The sequence below is a fragment of the Puma concolor genome, chromosome C1, assembly GCF_028749965.1.
Source record: "Puma concolor isolate L17-30 chromosome C1, mPumCon1.1.hap2, whole genome shotgun sequence".
In the NCBI taxonomy this organism is placed as follows: Eukaryota; Metazoa; Chordata; class Mammalia; order Carnivora; family Felidae; genus Puma; species Puma concolor.
The window spans coordinates 193,476,324-193,491,194 of record NC_141674.1 but is presented as its reverse complement, the minus strand read 5'-3'; the positions used below and the strand labels follow the sequence as shown (position 1 = coordinate 193,491,194).

At 45.6% G+C, this 14,871-nt stretch overlaps 1 protein-coding gene across 6 annotated transcripts in view; it reads right to left on the bottom strand.

Annotated features, from left to right (window-relative positions):
• The window catches only part of ADAM23 (ADAM metallopeptidase domain 23), a 194,794-nt gene extending 186,197 nt beyond the window's left edge, over positions 1–8,597 (bottom strand). For 4 of the 6 annotated variants that reach the window (XM_025929762.2, XM_086719443.1, XM_086719445.1 and 1 more), the window contains exons 1-2: positions 8,052–8,595; positions 6,669–6,886 (exon numbers count right to left, since the gene is read on the bottom strand). In XM_025929762.2, coding sequence (XP_025785547.2) covers positions 6,669–6,886; positions 8,052–8,265 — 432 coding nt within the window. In that variant the 5' untranslated portion in view covers positions 8,266–8,595. Of the gene's footprint in view, positions 1–6,668; positions 6,887–8,051 lie in introns of all 6 variants that reach the window. The other 2 variants (XM_086719442.1, XM_086719444.1) reach the window with 2 other exon arrangements.
• Between the last annotated feature and the right edge of the window lie 6,274 nt (positions 8,598–14,871).

The window sequence follows — 14,871 nt, the reverse complement described above, 5'->3', positions numbered from 1 at the left end:
CCGACTGCGCCACCCAGGCGCCCCATGGCAGCCCTTTTAAACACTTCACTCGGTTGCCTGCCTTCCCCACACCCATTAGATTGGCCCACATTATGCATCCTCCTGGGGCTCAGTGAATTTAACTTCCATTGAGAGGACCCCTTCCTGACTGCAGATCCTGCCACCACCGCAGCATCCCCTTCTACACCCGCTGGAAGGACCACAGTTACAGGGTCACCTCTCCACACCCCCCTGGGGGGACCCTCCCACACAGCCACTACTCAGAGCTCCTGTTCAAGCCCTCCAATATAGTCTTAATATATTTACACAATGGACAGAAATCAAGCTCATTTGGGGGGGGGGGGGGGGGGCTGCTGTAACTGCTGGGCATGTTACCGAGCTCAGCAAAGGCTATTTCCCAAGTTTCTACTCAGCTGATTTATTGACTCGGCCCCCATTTGCCCAACAGAAGGCACTCAACCGGTCCCTGCAGCTTGCCCACAGCTCTCCGTGGTGCTCAACTGCTCCCATGCAGGACACTTTTCGAGACAGCATGTGGCACCTGCAGGAGTCTGTCCGCATGTGCCCTTTACAATCCTCCATATCTGCCCCAGGCACCGACACCACACGGATGAATGCGACCTGCACTTTGTCCCAGGAGCACAGTCCCCATGGTCTTGGTTCTTCCCTCAACCTCCAATATATCTGCATCCCTGCTGGCCCCTGGGAAATCCTGTCTGTCTATATACGTGTACTATAGTCTCCCCAGGACTACCCTCACAAACCACTAAGCAGAACCCTCAGTCTGTCTTCCTGCCTCCCTCACATCAACAGTGTGCAGGGTTCATCCCCATTACGTCAGGTGCAGGCCTGCTACTATCTCTCATAGGGACTGGACAAGGCACTGCTGTATCAGGCACCCAAAAGCAAATTATTAAGGCACACACCCACCGGCCAGCAACTCCGGCTGAATACATTGGGCTGTTACACCAAACCCGAGTCTTTTTAAAGAAGTTTTTTTTTTAATGTTTATTTATTTATCTTTGAGAGAGACAGAGACACAGTGAGGGCAGGGGAGGGGCCAGAGGGAGAGAGGGAGACACAGAATCCAAAGCAGGTTCCAGGCTCTGAGCTGTCAGCACAGAGCCCGATGCGGGGCTCGAACCCATGCACCGTGAGACCGTGACCTGAGCCAAAGTCAGATGCTTAAGCGACTGAGCCACCCAGGCGCCCCACCAAAACTTTGTTGTTAATGCAACAACAACATGATTCTTTAGCAGAGGTGGTTTTGTATAACCGTTTAGCTTCAGATTACTTATTGGCCGAGGAAGGAGGTATACGCGCTGTAAACGGAATCACCTGCTGCATGTGTATTAGTAATTCTGGACAAATTCTGGGAAACTTACAAAAGATGGCCCAACAGGTACAAGTATTTCATAACCTCACCCAAGCGTTTTACCAAACAAATACCTTAACCTTATTCAAGGGCTTTATTTTCTTGGCTGGATCTCAACAAGAGAAGGGAATGGTTATGGACAGGATTTCAAACTGTCACGTGTCTACTGACATTTTGCTTTGTTCAAATGTTCATGGGTTACGTGACCAAAACTCTGCCCGTGCCTTTTAATATCTCCACCATCCTGGCAGTGCCTAAAATTTTTCCTAAAGATTAATTCCTAAGCAGCACAGGGTCAATTGTGATGAGAAAAACAACTTTTTTGTTGTTGTTTCTGAGCTGCTGCCTAAGCATTTTATAGCCTGATAACCCTGCTCACACCCAGAGTCTGGACATTTAGGTAAGAACTTGAGTTCAGGATTCCCACTCTCAGTTCCCGCTTTGGTTTTCCCAGGGCACCTTTTAAAATAACCACTTGGGGGCACCTGGGTTCTCAGTAGGTTAAATGTCCAACTGTGGATTTCGGCCCAGATCATGATCTCACGGTTCAAGGGATCTAGCCCTGCATCAGGCTCTGTGCTAATAGCACAGAGCCTGCTTGGGATGGTGTCTCCCCCTCTCTGCCCCTCCCCTGCTCATGCTCTTTGTCTCAAAATAAATAAACATTTTTAAAAATAAAAAATAAAATAGAATTAGCATTTAGGAGTTAAGCCCTTGAAAACTTAGTGACCTCGGCCCCAAATGCCTCATAAGTAACAGGTGCTTGCTGCTCTGCTGTCTATGTCCTGCTCATTGTGACTTAGGACGGAGGACTGCTCAGGTGCTCAGGGACCTACCTGTCAACCCCTGTGTGGGTGGCTTGTGCCCCCTCATTCTGCATATTCTTCAACGTTTATTTATTTTTGGGACAGAGAGAGACAGAGCATGAATGGGGGAGGAGCAGAGAGAGAGGGAGACACAGAATCGGAAACAGGCTCCAGGCTCTGAGCCATCAGCCCAGAGCCCGATGCGGGGCTCGAACTCACGGACCGCGAGATCGTGACCTGGCTGAAGTCGGACGCTTAACCGACTGCGCCACCCAGGCGCCCCTCATTCTGCATATTCTTAATTCCACACACCAGCTCTGGCTCCCCACAATAAGGAAGGTAACAAAAGATTGAGCTGTGTGCAGGCCAACTAAAGTCAAAGGAGGTGACATTTCTTTTCCCTAGACTCTGTGCTATGCATAGTGTACCTCTTCCATCCCTTCCCAACAGGAAGAGAAAAGAATCCCAAGGGAGCAGGATACAGGGTAAGTAATTTGTTACTAAAGGAAAGTTCCGCGAAAAGGTCTAAAAGGGAAAGAATACACCATCCTAAATATACTTCTTTGACATAAGAACTATTTTAGTCTGATTATTTCTAAGAAACAGCAGACACAGGAGAAGTTCTGAAAACCAGAGCACAAGTTACCCTTCGGTAAGAGTGGTTTCCATTTTATAAGAACTCTCCATTTGTAAGGGTCTCTCTCTCTCTCTCAGGAAGACAATGATTCTAAGCATCTAGAAACTCTCATCAATGGAGAAAGCAGAGTCTTCTCTCACCACTTACTGTGTTTTTCCTGATAGCTTCCCACAACTGGATCCCTACCCACCCACCCCCAACATCTCCTTTTGTCTTTAGCTGAAGATATTATCTAAGGCAGTGACTTGGGCAATTCTGAAGAGTTATTCAGTTTTCCTGGGTCTCCCCCATGCATATAGGAGGTACACATGTTATAAAACTTCTGTTTGTTTTCCTCCTGTTAAGCTGTCTTTTATTGCAGGGTGTGGCTCAGCCCAGAACTTAGAAGGGTAGAGGGAAATTTATTTTTCCTCTTCTACAGGCTCATTAACTTTCTTAGGAACAGATCTCATAGGATTATCTCAGAATGAATGAATGAATGAATGAATGAATGAATGAGTGAATGAATACAAATTGTTTCTCCCTCTTTTTAAATGTATGTCCATTTAATTAATATATTGCATTAGTGGTTCATAAAATGCTTGCGTTTAGTAATCATCCATTTTTGCTTGTAAATGTCTTGGGGCACCTGGGTGGCTCAGTCAGTTAAGTGACCAACTGTGGCTCCGGTCATGATCTTGAAGTTTGCGAGTTCAAGCCCCACATCAGGCTCTCTGCTATCAGCACAGAGCCGGCTTCAGATCCTCTGCATCCCCACTCTCTCTGCCCCTCCCCGACTTGCGCACGCTAGCTCTCTCTCTCTCTCTCTCTCAAAAATAAACATTAAAAAATAAAAAAAGGTAAGTCTTGGTAACAAAGCAAAACTAAATGTTTCCATTTCAGACCCTGAAACTTCTACAAGGTGGTAAACTGACTTCCTAGTAAGGAAAATTTTACACTAATTCATCAGAAAATAAAACTGTCTATAAAGAAACTTGAATTGGGGTAAGCACCAAAACTCAAGGAATATAACCATTTCAATCCAAGGTGACCACATTCCCCATCTGCTCTTGACCATCTCGGTTTATGTCTATTATCCTAGCCTGATGATTAAGCGTGCCCACTGTCACTCTCAAAAATGGCACAGTTGGGACAATAAGTTATTCATCACCTTATCTGGAGACAAAAAGATTCCTAAACAATCTCTGACGAAGAGAACTTTAAGGTTTTCAGAAACACTACTATTACAGAGGTGCTTTGCATCATCTGTTTTTAAACTCGTGAATTGTGAAAGAGTTAATAACATTTTCACTTGCACAGTTTTAAAGTAATAAGGACTGATCAACACTCCATGTTTGTGAAATAAGTGTAAAACTCTGCCTTGCAAGCCCTCTCTGGGAACTTCCCTATCCACCTGTACCCCCGGTCTGAGGATCCACGAGAATGGCACAGTGATTCAGCATTTCTAAGGCATTCATTAAAATGTGCTTGAGTGCAATGAAATCAGGAAAGGAAAAAAAGATACATAATACACATACTAAAATCAAAACTTCTTGTATAAAAGCAAGGATGATGAAACTCTATCGAATCTCTCTTTGCTGAAACGTTTGTAAAGCAGCTGAACTGACAAGTGTCTCCCATGACTGGCAAGTCATGTTATCCCATAACTGGCAAGTCAGTTATCTTAAGACACAGCAGGACACATATGGGACACTTTTTGTCACCTCGTTCCAGAAATGCTTAAAAACAGAAATAAAAGGGAAATCACAGAACACAAAGGGAAATTTCACGACACAAGACGCTGTTTATACCTGTGGCAGCGGGGGGCACTTTTTAGAATCTTGCTTATCTCATGTTAGTGTCTCCTGGGGGTCAGACGGTGCCTTGTCCATCTGTGCACCCTTATCTCTTATCTCTGAATCTTTAGCATACTCCTTTGCACGGGAAAAATGTGCAACCAGTGTGTGTTGAATTGAACTAATAAGAAAAGGAGAAAAACGCTTCCAAATATAATTTCTGTGTAAGCATTTTTTTCTAAGATAAAAAGAACCCCCACCACCTCGCCCCAACAGCAAGTATGTGTTCCGTGGTGAGAAATCTACGTGAGTGGCAGGACAAGGTTTAACAAACCATATTATCATAAAAATTGAGATATAGAGGAGTCAAACCATGGCCTACCCAAAAAGCAACCACATAACATTAGACCAGAAGATAGGCGTCAGTCATAGCCTTTAAAACTTGAGTTATAAAAATATTCCTCTGAAATATTTTTAAGTCTCAGCTCAGGAGGAATTGAGCATTCTTTGAAATACACTTTAAGGCAAGTTGTGTGTGTGTGTGTGTGTGTGTGTGTGTGTGTGTGTGTGTGTGTTATTCCTCCAACACCCTATGCAAAGGCACCGGAGTTCGAGAGCCTACCACCCAACCACAGAAGGTTTCATTAATTAGGACAGCCAGAAAATGGGTCTCAATGCACTTCTCAAAAGGGCCTTGGATTCGTCTTCCTTAAAGTCACCATCCACTCATCCTATCAACAAGGCAAATGGGCAGACAGGATCCAGGAGTCAACCCATTAAGTTACATAGGAGCAGATGTCATAGGGCTGTGAGAACAGAGTCCTGGAGTTCATCTCAGCCAAGGTGGGTAACAGCCCCATCACAATACTGTGAAACAAAATTAGCTGCTCCAATAATATTCTGTATTGAATAGGAAGCATTTTCTCAGAAACCTGACTTGTAAAAAATAATAAAAATGAAATGTTCAGGCCTCTTGAAGTTTATATTAGCCATTTTACAATCTTTGGAAAATCACCCAAAAGCCTTAAATTTCTAACTCCTCGTTTGTAAAATGGGAATAAATACCATTACCACTTACCTATGTTTTAGAAAACAAATCAAAACAATGATATGAACCACAGATACTTTTCTTAAACACTAGATGCTAGACAGTTACTGCTTTTCTCAATTGAACAGGTATAGTCCAAAGTAAAATATCTGACATACAAACTCTATTCTCTGCTCCTGATAAAGAACACAGGCACTGATGACCAACCCGTTGTATAAATCTGCTTGGCACCCAAAATATTACTAACTCAAATAAAGAGCAGTAAGCAAGAAAAAAAGATCCTTCAAACTCTTTGGACATTAAGCCCCTCATGTTCCGTTGAATGCCTTTTTAAAAATCAGTGTCACTTTCTGAACCAACTGGAAAGTAAAGCAACGACTCACAACGAATGCAGATGAAGTCTTGAAGGACTATGATGGCCCAAACTGGTCTCTATATTACATAAACGGTTTGTATATATTCGCTATCATCTTTTTAAATGCCAAATTGTTTACCTGCTGAAAATATGTCAGAAAAAAGTATTTTTTACTATGATCAATTAAAGAAATTTAAAATCAAAGTTAAACACTCAGTTTCTACGTGAAAGTGATAGGGACTCTGCAGACAAATAGCCTCGTAGAGCAATCTTCTGTGTGCAGACTGAAAGCAGTTTTCATCATGGGGTGTAGAACACTGCACCCTTATAAAAAGCCTCACAGAAATAAGTCAGGACCATAAACATACTCACGTAACTACCCTTCAGTGTCCAATGCAACTTAAAGACACATGGACCACATTTCAGCTATTGGATTTAAAAAGCCATAAGAAATTCAAATTCCACATCAGTGTCAGAGAGAAAAAAACAAACGGCAATCCTATCCCAGTAGATCCCAGGTTTACTTCCTCCAGTCTCTCCTCTATCATAATATTGATTGATTTCCTAATAAAATGTTGCAGTAAAATTTGTGAAATCGGATTCTGGCAGCAAATCAAATCAAAAGACAACTCTCCGTGGCAGCTACTTTTACATACCCAGACCCATGCCTACCTTGTTATGTTTTTGCTGGTGTCTCGTCTTTGTGTCAAGAACATGATAAGGGCTTTCCGAGTCTTGGTTGATATAATATATGAGTCTTGAAGGCAGTGTGATTTCTTTCTGCATTGCATTCCTGTAACTGGTATCATTGCTGCTATTCTGTTGCGATGTGTTGTCTTCATCTGCCAGGACTTCCAAATTTTTTTCTGCAGTTTCATTCCAATGCGGAGCTGGGTTGGGGGGGGGTGCACAAAGATACACAAATACACACATATGCCCAATAAATACATACGTACTACAATGTTTTTCCATCAATTGCAAAAACAAAGTTTTCTATTTATAAGCAGGTAAGAAGTAGAGACACAGCAAAGCAAGTTATCCCAACAATGAAATGGCCTGGATAGGTTAACGGCCAGTGAGGCATATACGACGATGTACTATTTATTGTCTTAGTGGTTTTTGTGTGTATTTCTAACCAGTCTCAAATCTACACTTCTAAGTATGGGGAGTCGGGGTGTGGGGGGGTGGAATGGACTTGAAGGAAGGCGTTAAATGAACATGCTCAGAGGTTTTGACCCTCTTCTCCATCCCTTGAGTCTACAGAAAGCTCAGTGGGACTCTGACTAGGAGTATCCCATCGGAGAGCTAAGAATGCTCCTAAGATAACTGGAGTGCTGAATTCATGGGCACGGGTTGTTAATTGATTCATTAAACAAAACAGACAATTCCTTTTTCTTTAAACTTTGAGACGAGCAAAAATTCTCTGCCATAGAGGGAAGCAGATGCTGGCAGCGTTCCAATTCCTTTTATTTTCCTGCCAAGGCCAGCTTTCTGCTTCCACTGATTTCCAATCATCAACGTATTGAATATCATATTATGTTAATTGTTCATTATAATGACAAGCATTTTGAGAATTACAAACTAAAGGTCTCTCTCTCCGAAGTTTCCCTCCCCCATCTTAAGTCCAACAGCAGTGAATAAACCCAGCAGGCGATGTGAGGAAACAACACATTACCACTATTATTATTACAGCCTCCCGCATTCACATTCAGGCTCTCCACCCAAGAAGCAACTTGCTCCCTCACTGCATTTACCGTCCACCGGTTTCCCCTCCGCCAAGTTACACAGATCGCTGAGGGACCCCGCATCCACTAAATACCTTCCAGTGGAACCGACAGTAATTGGAATGGGTTTTTAGTGAATGCAACAGAAACGGACTTCAAAAAGTGAATTGGAATGAACAGGGGTTTGGGAAAGAGGTGGAGAGGCAGGCAGGGTGGCTGGGAAAGGCCGGGCCCGGGACGTGTCCGGAGCGCACGGACCCGCGTGCCCTTCGCTTTCCTCTGCAGGGCCCCGCAGGCAAGGCAATGCAAAGGGCACCGGGGCCATACCCACCGCTGGGTGCAGCAGCCCCCCAGGCACGGGGCCGGGACGAGGTGGCGAGTGGAGGCAGCAGGAGAAGGACGAGGAGCAGGCGGCAGGGCGGCGCGCGGGCCAGGGCGCGGGCAGGCGCCGGGCCGGCGGGGCCGCCGCGGGGGCCGCCGGAGGCTCGGGGAAGGCTGTAGCCCGCCAGGGGCGGCCGCCGGGAGCTGCTGCCGGGCGGCTTCATGGCTCATAGCTCCCGGGCGCCGCTCGGTGTGGCCAGCGAGAGCGCCGGGCTGGGCTGCGGGGAGGCTGCGGGCGGAGCCGGTCACGCCGGCTCAGCGCGCATGGTGCCGCCGCGGGCAGGGGGCCGGGGCTCGGGGCTCGGGACTAGGGGCTGGGCGGCGCCCCCTCCCCTGCTCGCCTCTCAGCCCCTCCCGGGCGGCCGCTGAAGAGTCCGGGGGTCCTAGTCGCTCCGCCAACTTGGAGCCTCCCCAGATGCTCCTCCCTCCCTGCGGCGGGCGCGGCCGCTCCAGCAACTGCGGGGGCTGCTGCTGGGGCTGAGGATGCTGAGACGGCGCGTGAGAGCGAGCGGCGCGGGGGCGCGCGGCGCGGGCGTGCGCCCCGCCCTCGAGAGCGCGCCCGAGCGCGCCTTCGGGTCCTGATGCTGATGCTGATGCCGATACGGATGCCGTTGCTATTGCCTGGCACAGGACGCACTGCGCATGCTTTATCGTGGAGGAAAAGGGAGAGGGGAAAAAAAGCAGCAGAGTGATGCAGCATCCCAGGCAGCATCAGAGGTGACGGTGGCATCTTCAGAGGTGGGGGCGGGAGAGGGGGGGGGCTGGCAATAAGAGATTAGCCAGAGGGGAAGAAAGAAGCGTACCGCGGTTTCCAGGCCAGAGACAAAGATGATTTGGGAGAAACAATCAACCAGAGAAATCTACCTGCCTCTCCCACCACCCCAGATCTTAAATACTCCCCCCTCCTATTCCAACCCCCTTCTCCGGGAGACCCTAAGGCCAAGCATTTCCTTCCTAATCCTTTATTTCCTTCCTGCAAATTAATATAAAGGATTGCGGCCGGAGAGGTAAAAATAGCGCTGCTCCTCATTCAGCTGGCTCTTAGCCGGTGAAAAGAGGACTGCGAAGCACGTTTGCTCGTTGCAGGCTGGTGAGGGCTGGTGGGCGCGCTGAGCCAGGAGGCCTCGCAGCGAGCCAGACTCCCCAGGAGGAATCCCCAGAGCTGGGGCGCTCCCCCTCCGCCCCACCCCCACTCCCGGGCCTCTGTCCCCTGTGCCTATGCGTAGGGGCTTTTCCGAAAGCTGAAGAACCCGGAAGGGTGTTTGCTCAAAAGTTCAGAAAGCGTGACTGGGTGTATCTGGGAAGACTTAGAAACCAAGTGTGTGGCAGCTATTTTGGGAAATCCATCGTTTGTCAGCCATATGGGTGGACTTGCACTGGGTAGGACACACCACAGATTTTGAGATCCAGCCCTGACTTCTTCAGAGTAAGGGGGCGATTTTTCTCTTGCTGCTGTAAAAAAATGTAAATCCAGAGTCCCTCAGTTAGGTAGGTTAGCAGCCACTAAATCCTATGGTTTGTTTCCATTTAGGGCCTGTGACATATTTCTGCCCCCAAAGCCCCACAATGCAAGCTTTCCTTTATTCATCCGTCCAATGGCAGTGAGTGATAACAATGTTGTCTTACTCCATTATTAGTATTTAAAATGGAGATTATAACATCCACTGCGGGGGGGATCCAGAGTTCCAAAACTAAAAGAAAAAAATACGAGTATAAAGCACCATAGTGATGACAGGGTTTAGTGTTGTTGGCCATTTTCTCCACCCTAAAGAGGTTCAGAAAAAGGCTTCCCCAAATGTGCCACTTTGGCATGTGGATTATTTAGAGCTGAAGGCAATGGAAACCCTGTGGGCTCAAGAGAAAATTTTGCCCCTCCCTTAACTGCCTAAAAGAATTTAAATTGGGGATCTTTCTCAGAATAAGAGTTACTACCAAGGATAACATTTATCTGAGTGGCCCCCATACAGCAATGCAAACATCTAATTACCAAACATGTGCTTATTCTTATTGCCAGGTGCACTGACCTTCTCTCCTTTGGAACCCCCAGTGCCTATCCCATTCCTCAGCCCAGGATAGTGTATATATCTCAGTTCACCTTTCTGTTTTGAGAACTCTCATGTATGTAGAGTTCTCATATGTAAGAAATTCAATTTTATTTTTCTCCTTTAATCTGTCTTGTGTCAGTTTAACTCTTAGACCGGCCAGAAGAACCTTTGAAATATAGAGGAGAATTTTTCCACCCCAACAACCCCCATTTAACAAAGAAGGAAGAGGTAGGGAGTGGGGAAAGAGATGGAAGGAGGGAGGAAGGCAGACAGATAATACAGAGACCAGAGATCACAGAGCTCTTACGGGGTTAAACACTGATATTAGCTCATCCTCTCTATATCATAACTAAGATATTAACTTATTATCACACATGTATTAATGTAAACTTGTAACTGATGCTGGTTTCCCCCAAATGAGGGCAGCAGTAATGATCCCTTTGGCTCAGTATTGTCCCTAGAACCTAGTATGGTGTTTGTGGCACCAAGAAGGCACTCAGAAAATATGTCATCAATGAATAAACAAAAATGTGTGGTGCACTATAGCAGGAGTCACACTGGAGCAAGCTGATGAACACTTCTTCCTCCCTGTAGTTCCTACTTGTAGGTCAGTGTTCTTGAGGGTGTCTCAAGACAGGCATGTCCTGGCTAAGTTTTCCCAACTTATATTTGATATAATGCTATTATCTTGAAAAAGGGCTTGGGAGGAAGGAGGTGTACAAGGAATGAGAAAAAAGAAGGAAATGAAAGATGCAAAGATGCAGTTATTTGAAAGGACCCTCCTGCAATTAGTGACAATGTCTCAAAGCCTGTTCCACCCTCTTGCACTGCTGGTGGGAATGCAAACCGGTGCAGCCACTCTGGAAAACAGTGTGGAGTTTCCTCAAAAAATTAAAAATAGATCTACCCTATGACCCAGCAATAGCACTGCTAGGAATTGACCCAAGGGATACAGGAGTGCTGATGCATAGGGGCACTTGTACCCCAATGTTTATAGCAGCACTTTCAACAATAGCCAAATGATGGAAAGAGCCTAAATGTCCATCAACTGATGAATGGATAAAGAAGATGTGGTTTATATATCCACAATCCAGTATCTCAAGTAGTTCCAGTATCCAATGGAATACTACTTGGCAATGAGAAAGAATGAAATCTGGCCATTTGTAGCAACACGGATGGAACTGGAGAGTGTTATGCTAAGTGAAATAAGTCATACAGAGAAAGACAGATACCATATGTTTTCACTCCTATGTGGATCCTGAGAAACTTGACAGAAGACCATGGGGGAGGGGAAGGAAAAAAAAAAGTTAGAGAGGGAGGGAGCCCAACCATAAAAGACTCTTAAAAACTGAGAATAAACTGAGGGTCGATGGAGGGTGGGAGGGAGGGGAGGGTGGGTGATGGGAATTCAGGAGGGCACCTGTTGGTGTGAGCACTGGGTGTTGTATGGAAACCAATTTGACATTAAATTTCATATTAAAAAATAATAATAAAGTGCAAAAAAAAAGTCTATTCCAGTAAATAAAGCTATCTGTCAACCTGGACCAAGTGAACATCCACCAGTTTAAGCCACCATTCCATGCACTCAAGGAACAGAATGAGGACTCATTTCAGTTTGTAATAAGGAGCAGGAGTGTTTACAGGAAGTTGTCTTTTACACTATAATCAAAAGACTGCATTTATTTGCAGAACTTTAATGTTTACAGGCATGGCTGGAGGCAACTGAGATAGTGAGTTACAGAAGGAGTAAATCACTCAGAAAAACTTACCAGAAGTTTGTTCCTTAAACCATATACTTTAGTGAAGGTTAAAAACTGAATCAAAAAAAAATTTTTTTTGAGGGGAGGGGGGAGAGAGAGCCCGTGTGCGCCCACATGCGTATGAGTTGGGGGAGGGGCAAAGGGAGAGGCAGAAAGAATCTTAAGCAGGCTCTGTACCCAGCACAGAGCCCAATGCAGGGCTGGATCTCACAACTGTGAGATCATGACCTGAGCTGAAATCAAGAGTTGGACGCCTAAGCAACTGAGCCACCCAGGTACCCTCCCCACCCAGAATTAAATATTCTTTAAGTGGATAATTCGTTAGTTTGGAAATATTCTTATCAGATAGTTTAAAATATTTATGGTTATGCAGTTTAGTTCCAAATATTACCTGTGCTCTCGTGATATTTAATACTTCGTTAATCACCACCTGGTGCTTTGCTCTATATTCATGTTTGTGCTGTCACCTTTCCCCTCTCAAAAAAATACTGAACTAGGCTGCATCCTGGTCATCTCCGATGCCCAGAACCTACAATAGTACTGGGAATGGAGTCAGCACTCAATAAATGTGTGCTGAGTAGACAGCCAATCACAGGCAGAAGAGGGAAGCATTCAGCAAACTGGATTAGAATGTAGAAAGGGATGTATGAGAAGTCTGAGTGCTGTGATAGCTCTGGTTAGATATGTGTGCTGCATTCCAAGGACATCAGGGACCATTGGAGTGGCCTGGTCAAAGTGACAGGCATGGAAATCTGCTGCAGTCGTAGGTGAAGGCAGGAGACCAGAAGATCCTTGGGAAGGAAATTAACCGAGTGATATGGACACCAAGTGAACGCAAATAAGGGGATGTGCGACCCGTGTCCAGAAAGAGCAGCCATACTGCTCACATAAGTGGTTCAGTTGGTCTGGTTCTGGAAGACACCGGAAGTCCTCTCTTTACAGGGGGCAGAACTGGACCCACTTTATAACCAGCGAGAAAACTGGGCCTGGACAAGACCACGTAAAAGTAAGGGTAGAAATATTAGATTTGGAAGGCCTCTCCCTCTAGCGCACTGAGACTCTGGGGGAGAAGGGAGATAAAGGCATCACAGAAAAGGGGCCTTGGTGGGTGAAAGCTGGCAAAAAAGGAGGGTGATGTAACAGAGCAGATGCGCAAGTATAATTAGAATGGAAGAACGATTTGGCCAAAAAGCCAAGGTCAAAGAAGGCATGCAGCAAACCAGTGGATGGCAATGATGTCGGCGAGCGGTCTGCAGAGTGACAGCAACAGCACAAACAAGGGCCAAGGGTGGCTGGGCTCAGTGTCAAGAGAGCTGGCTGGGGGCAGATCCGGTACAGATTCCGCTCAGGGAGGTTTCTCCCTCTCTTTTTAGAATGGCTGTGAAGACTGAGTTTGCGAGTGGCAATTAATATCACCAAAGAAAGAAGACAGTGTGCTTCTTGGGGAAAGTGAAAAAAAAAAGGAGTGAGATCTATTATTGGTGCTTTGCACGTGGTTCAAGGGTCAGCAAACAGTTTCTATAAAGGGCCAGATAGTAAATAGTTTAGGCCTTGTGTGCCATATGGTCTCTGACGCATATTCCTTTTTTTTTTTTTTACAACCCTTTTAAAAATGTAAAAAGCATGCAGCCTACAGGCCTAGTTTGTCAACTTACCATTTTTAACTATATGTGTGTATATATATCTATCTTAAGGTTAACATTTTTCATCAACTGCACTATCTCCTATGCTTGTGAGCAGAAAAGCATATGCAATGCTCTACATGACTCTTAACTCCAAACAAAGCCACTTCTCACTGAAATTTAACTATCCATTAACAATATAGTTGCTTAATTCTTTTTTTCAACTTTTTTTTAATGTTTATTTATTTCAGAGAGAGAGAGACAGACAGAACGTGAGCAGGGAGGGGGCAGAGAGAGAAAGAGGGAGGCACAGAATCTGAAGTGGGCTCCAGGCTCGGAGCTGTCAGCACAGCCCCGACACGGGGCTCGAACCCATGAACCGTGAGATCATGACCCGAGCCGAAGTCGGACGCTGAACCGACGGAGCCACCCAGGCGCCCCGTGTAGTTGCTTCATTCTTAATTCACATGCATCACTTGAAGGGATTCTTAAGGAAAGCAGCATTGCTCTGTTTTAGAGATAATTCCCAAACTTAGACAATGGAGGGGAATGGCAGAAACCATTTCCCAAAAAAGCACAGATACTGAAAGATCCCAGACTTTTCTTTTGTTTTGCCAAGGTGTATTTTCTGGTGAGCAGACAGATGCTGAATAAATGCTACAGCCATGACAGCTGAGGGGATGGAGTAACGCTCAGTGGCAGCCCTTCCTGGAGCCTGTTGCCATCAGTGATCTGCCTGCATTCCCCAAAACTCAGTCCTAAGAGGCTGTGAGGCAACAAGTATGTTCTCCTGACACAGGGCCACACCCAACATCTCAGGCAACCTTCAAGTTCATGAAAAATCAGTCTACAAGTCTATGTTAAATATACCTGTGCTCGTTCTGAAGAATAGATCACAGTGGAACAATTCCAGAAGTCAAGATGTGACTTATTCCAACAGTGTTCCAACAGTATTATTTTTCTGGGAAAAGAAAAGATATTTACTATCAAAACTGCAATGGCCACAGACATTTCTAGGGGAATAGTTGAACACACAAAAATGTATCAAACTGCCGAAGTGTGAAAATATCTAAAGAAAGGTGACCCCTCTTAAAACCTAAAACTAAGGGGGTGCCTGGGTGGCTCAGTCGACTGAGCATCCAACTCTTGATTTCGGCTCAGGTCATGATCCCAGGATCGTGAGATCAGACCCCCAAATTGGGCTCTGTGCTGAGCGGGGGGCCTGCTTAAGATTCTCTCTCTCCCTCTGCCCCTCGCTGGTGCATGCTCTCTCACTCTCTCTTCCTCTCTCCAATAAAATTTTTAAAATAAGAAAAAAACTATAATTAAGTTTATAACAATAT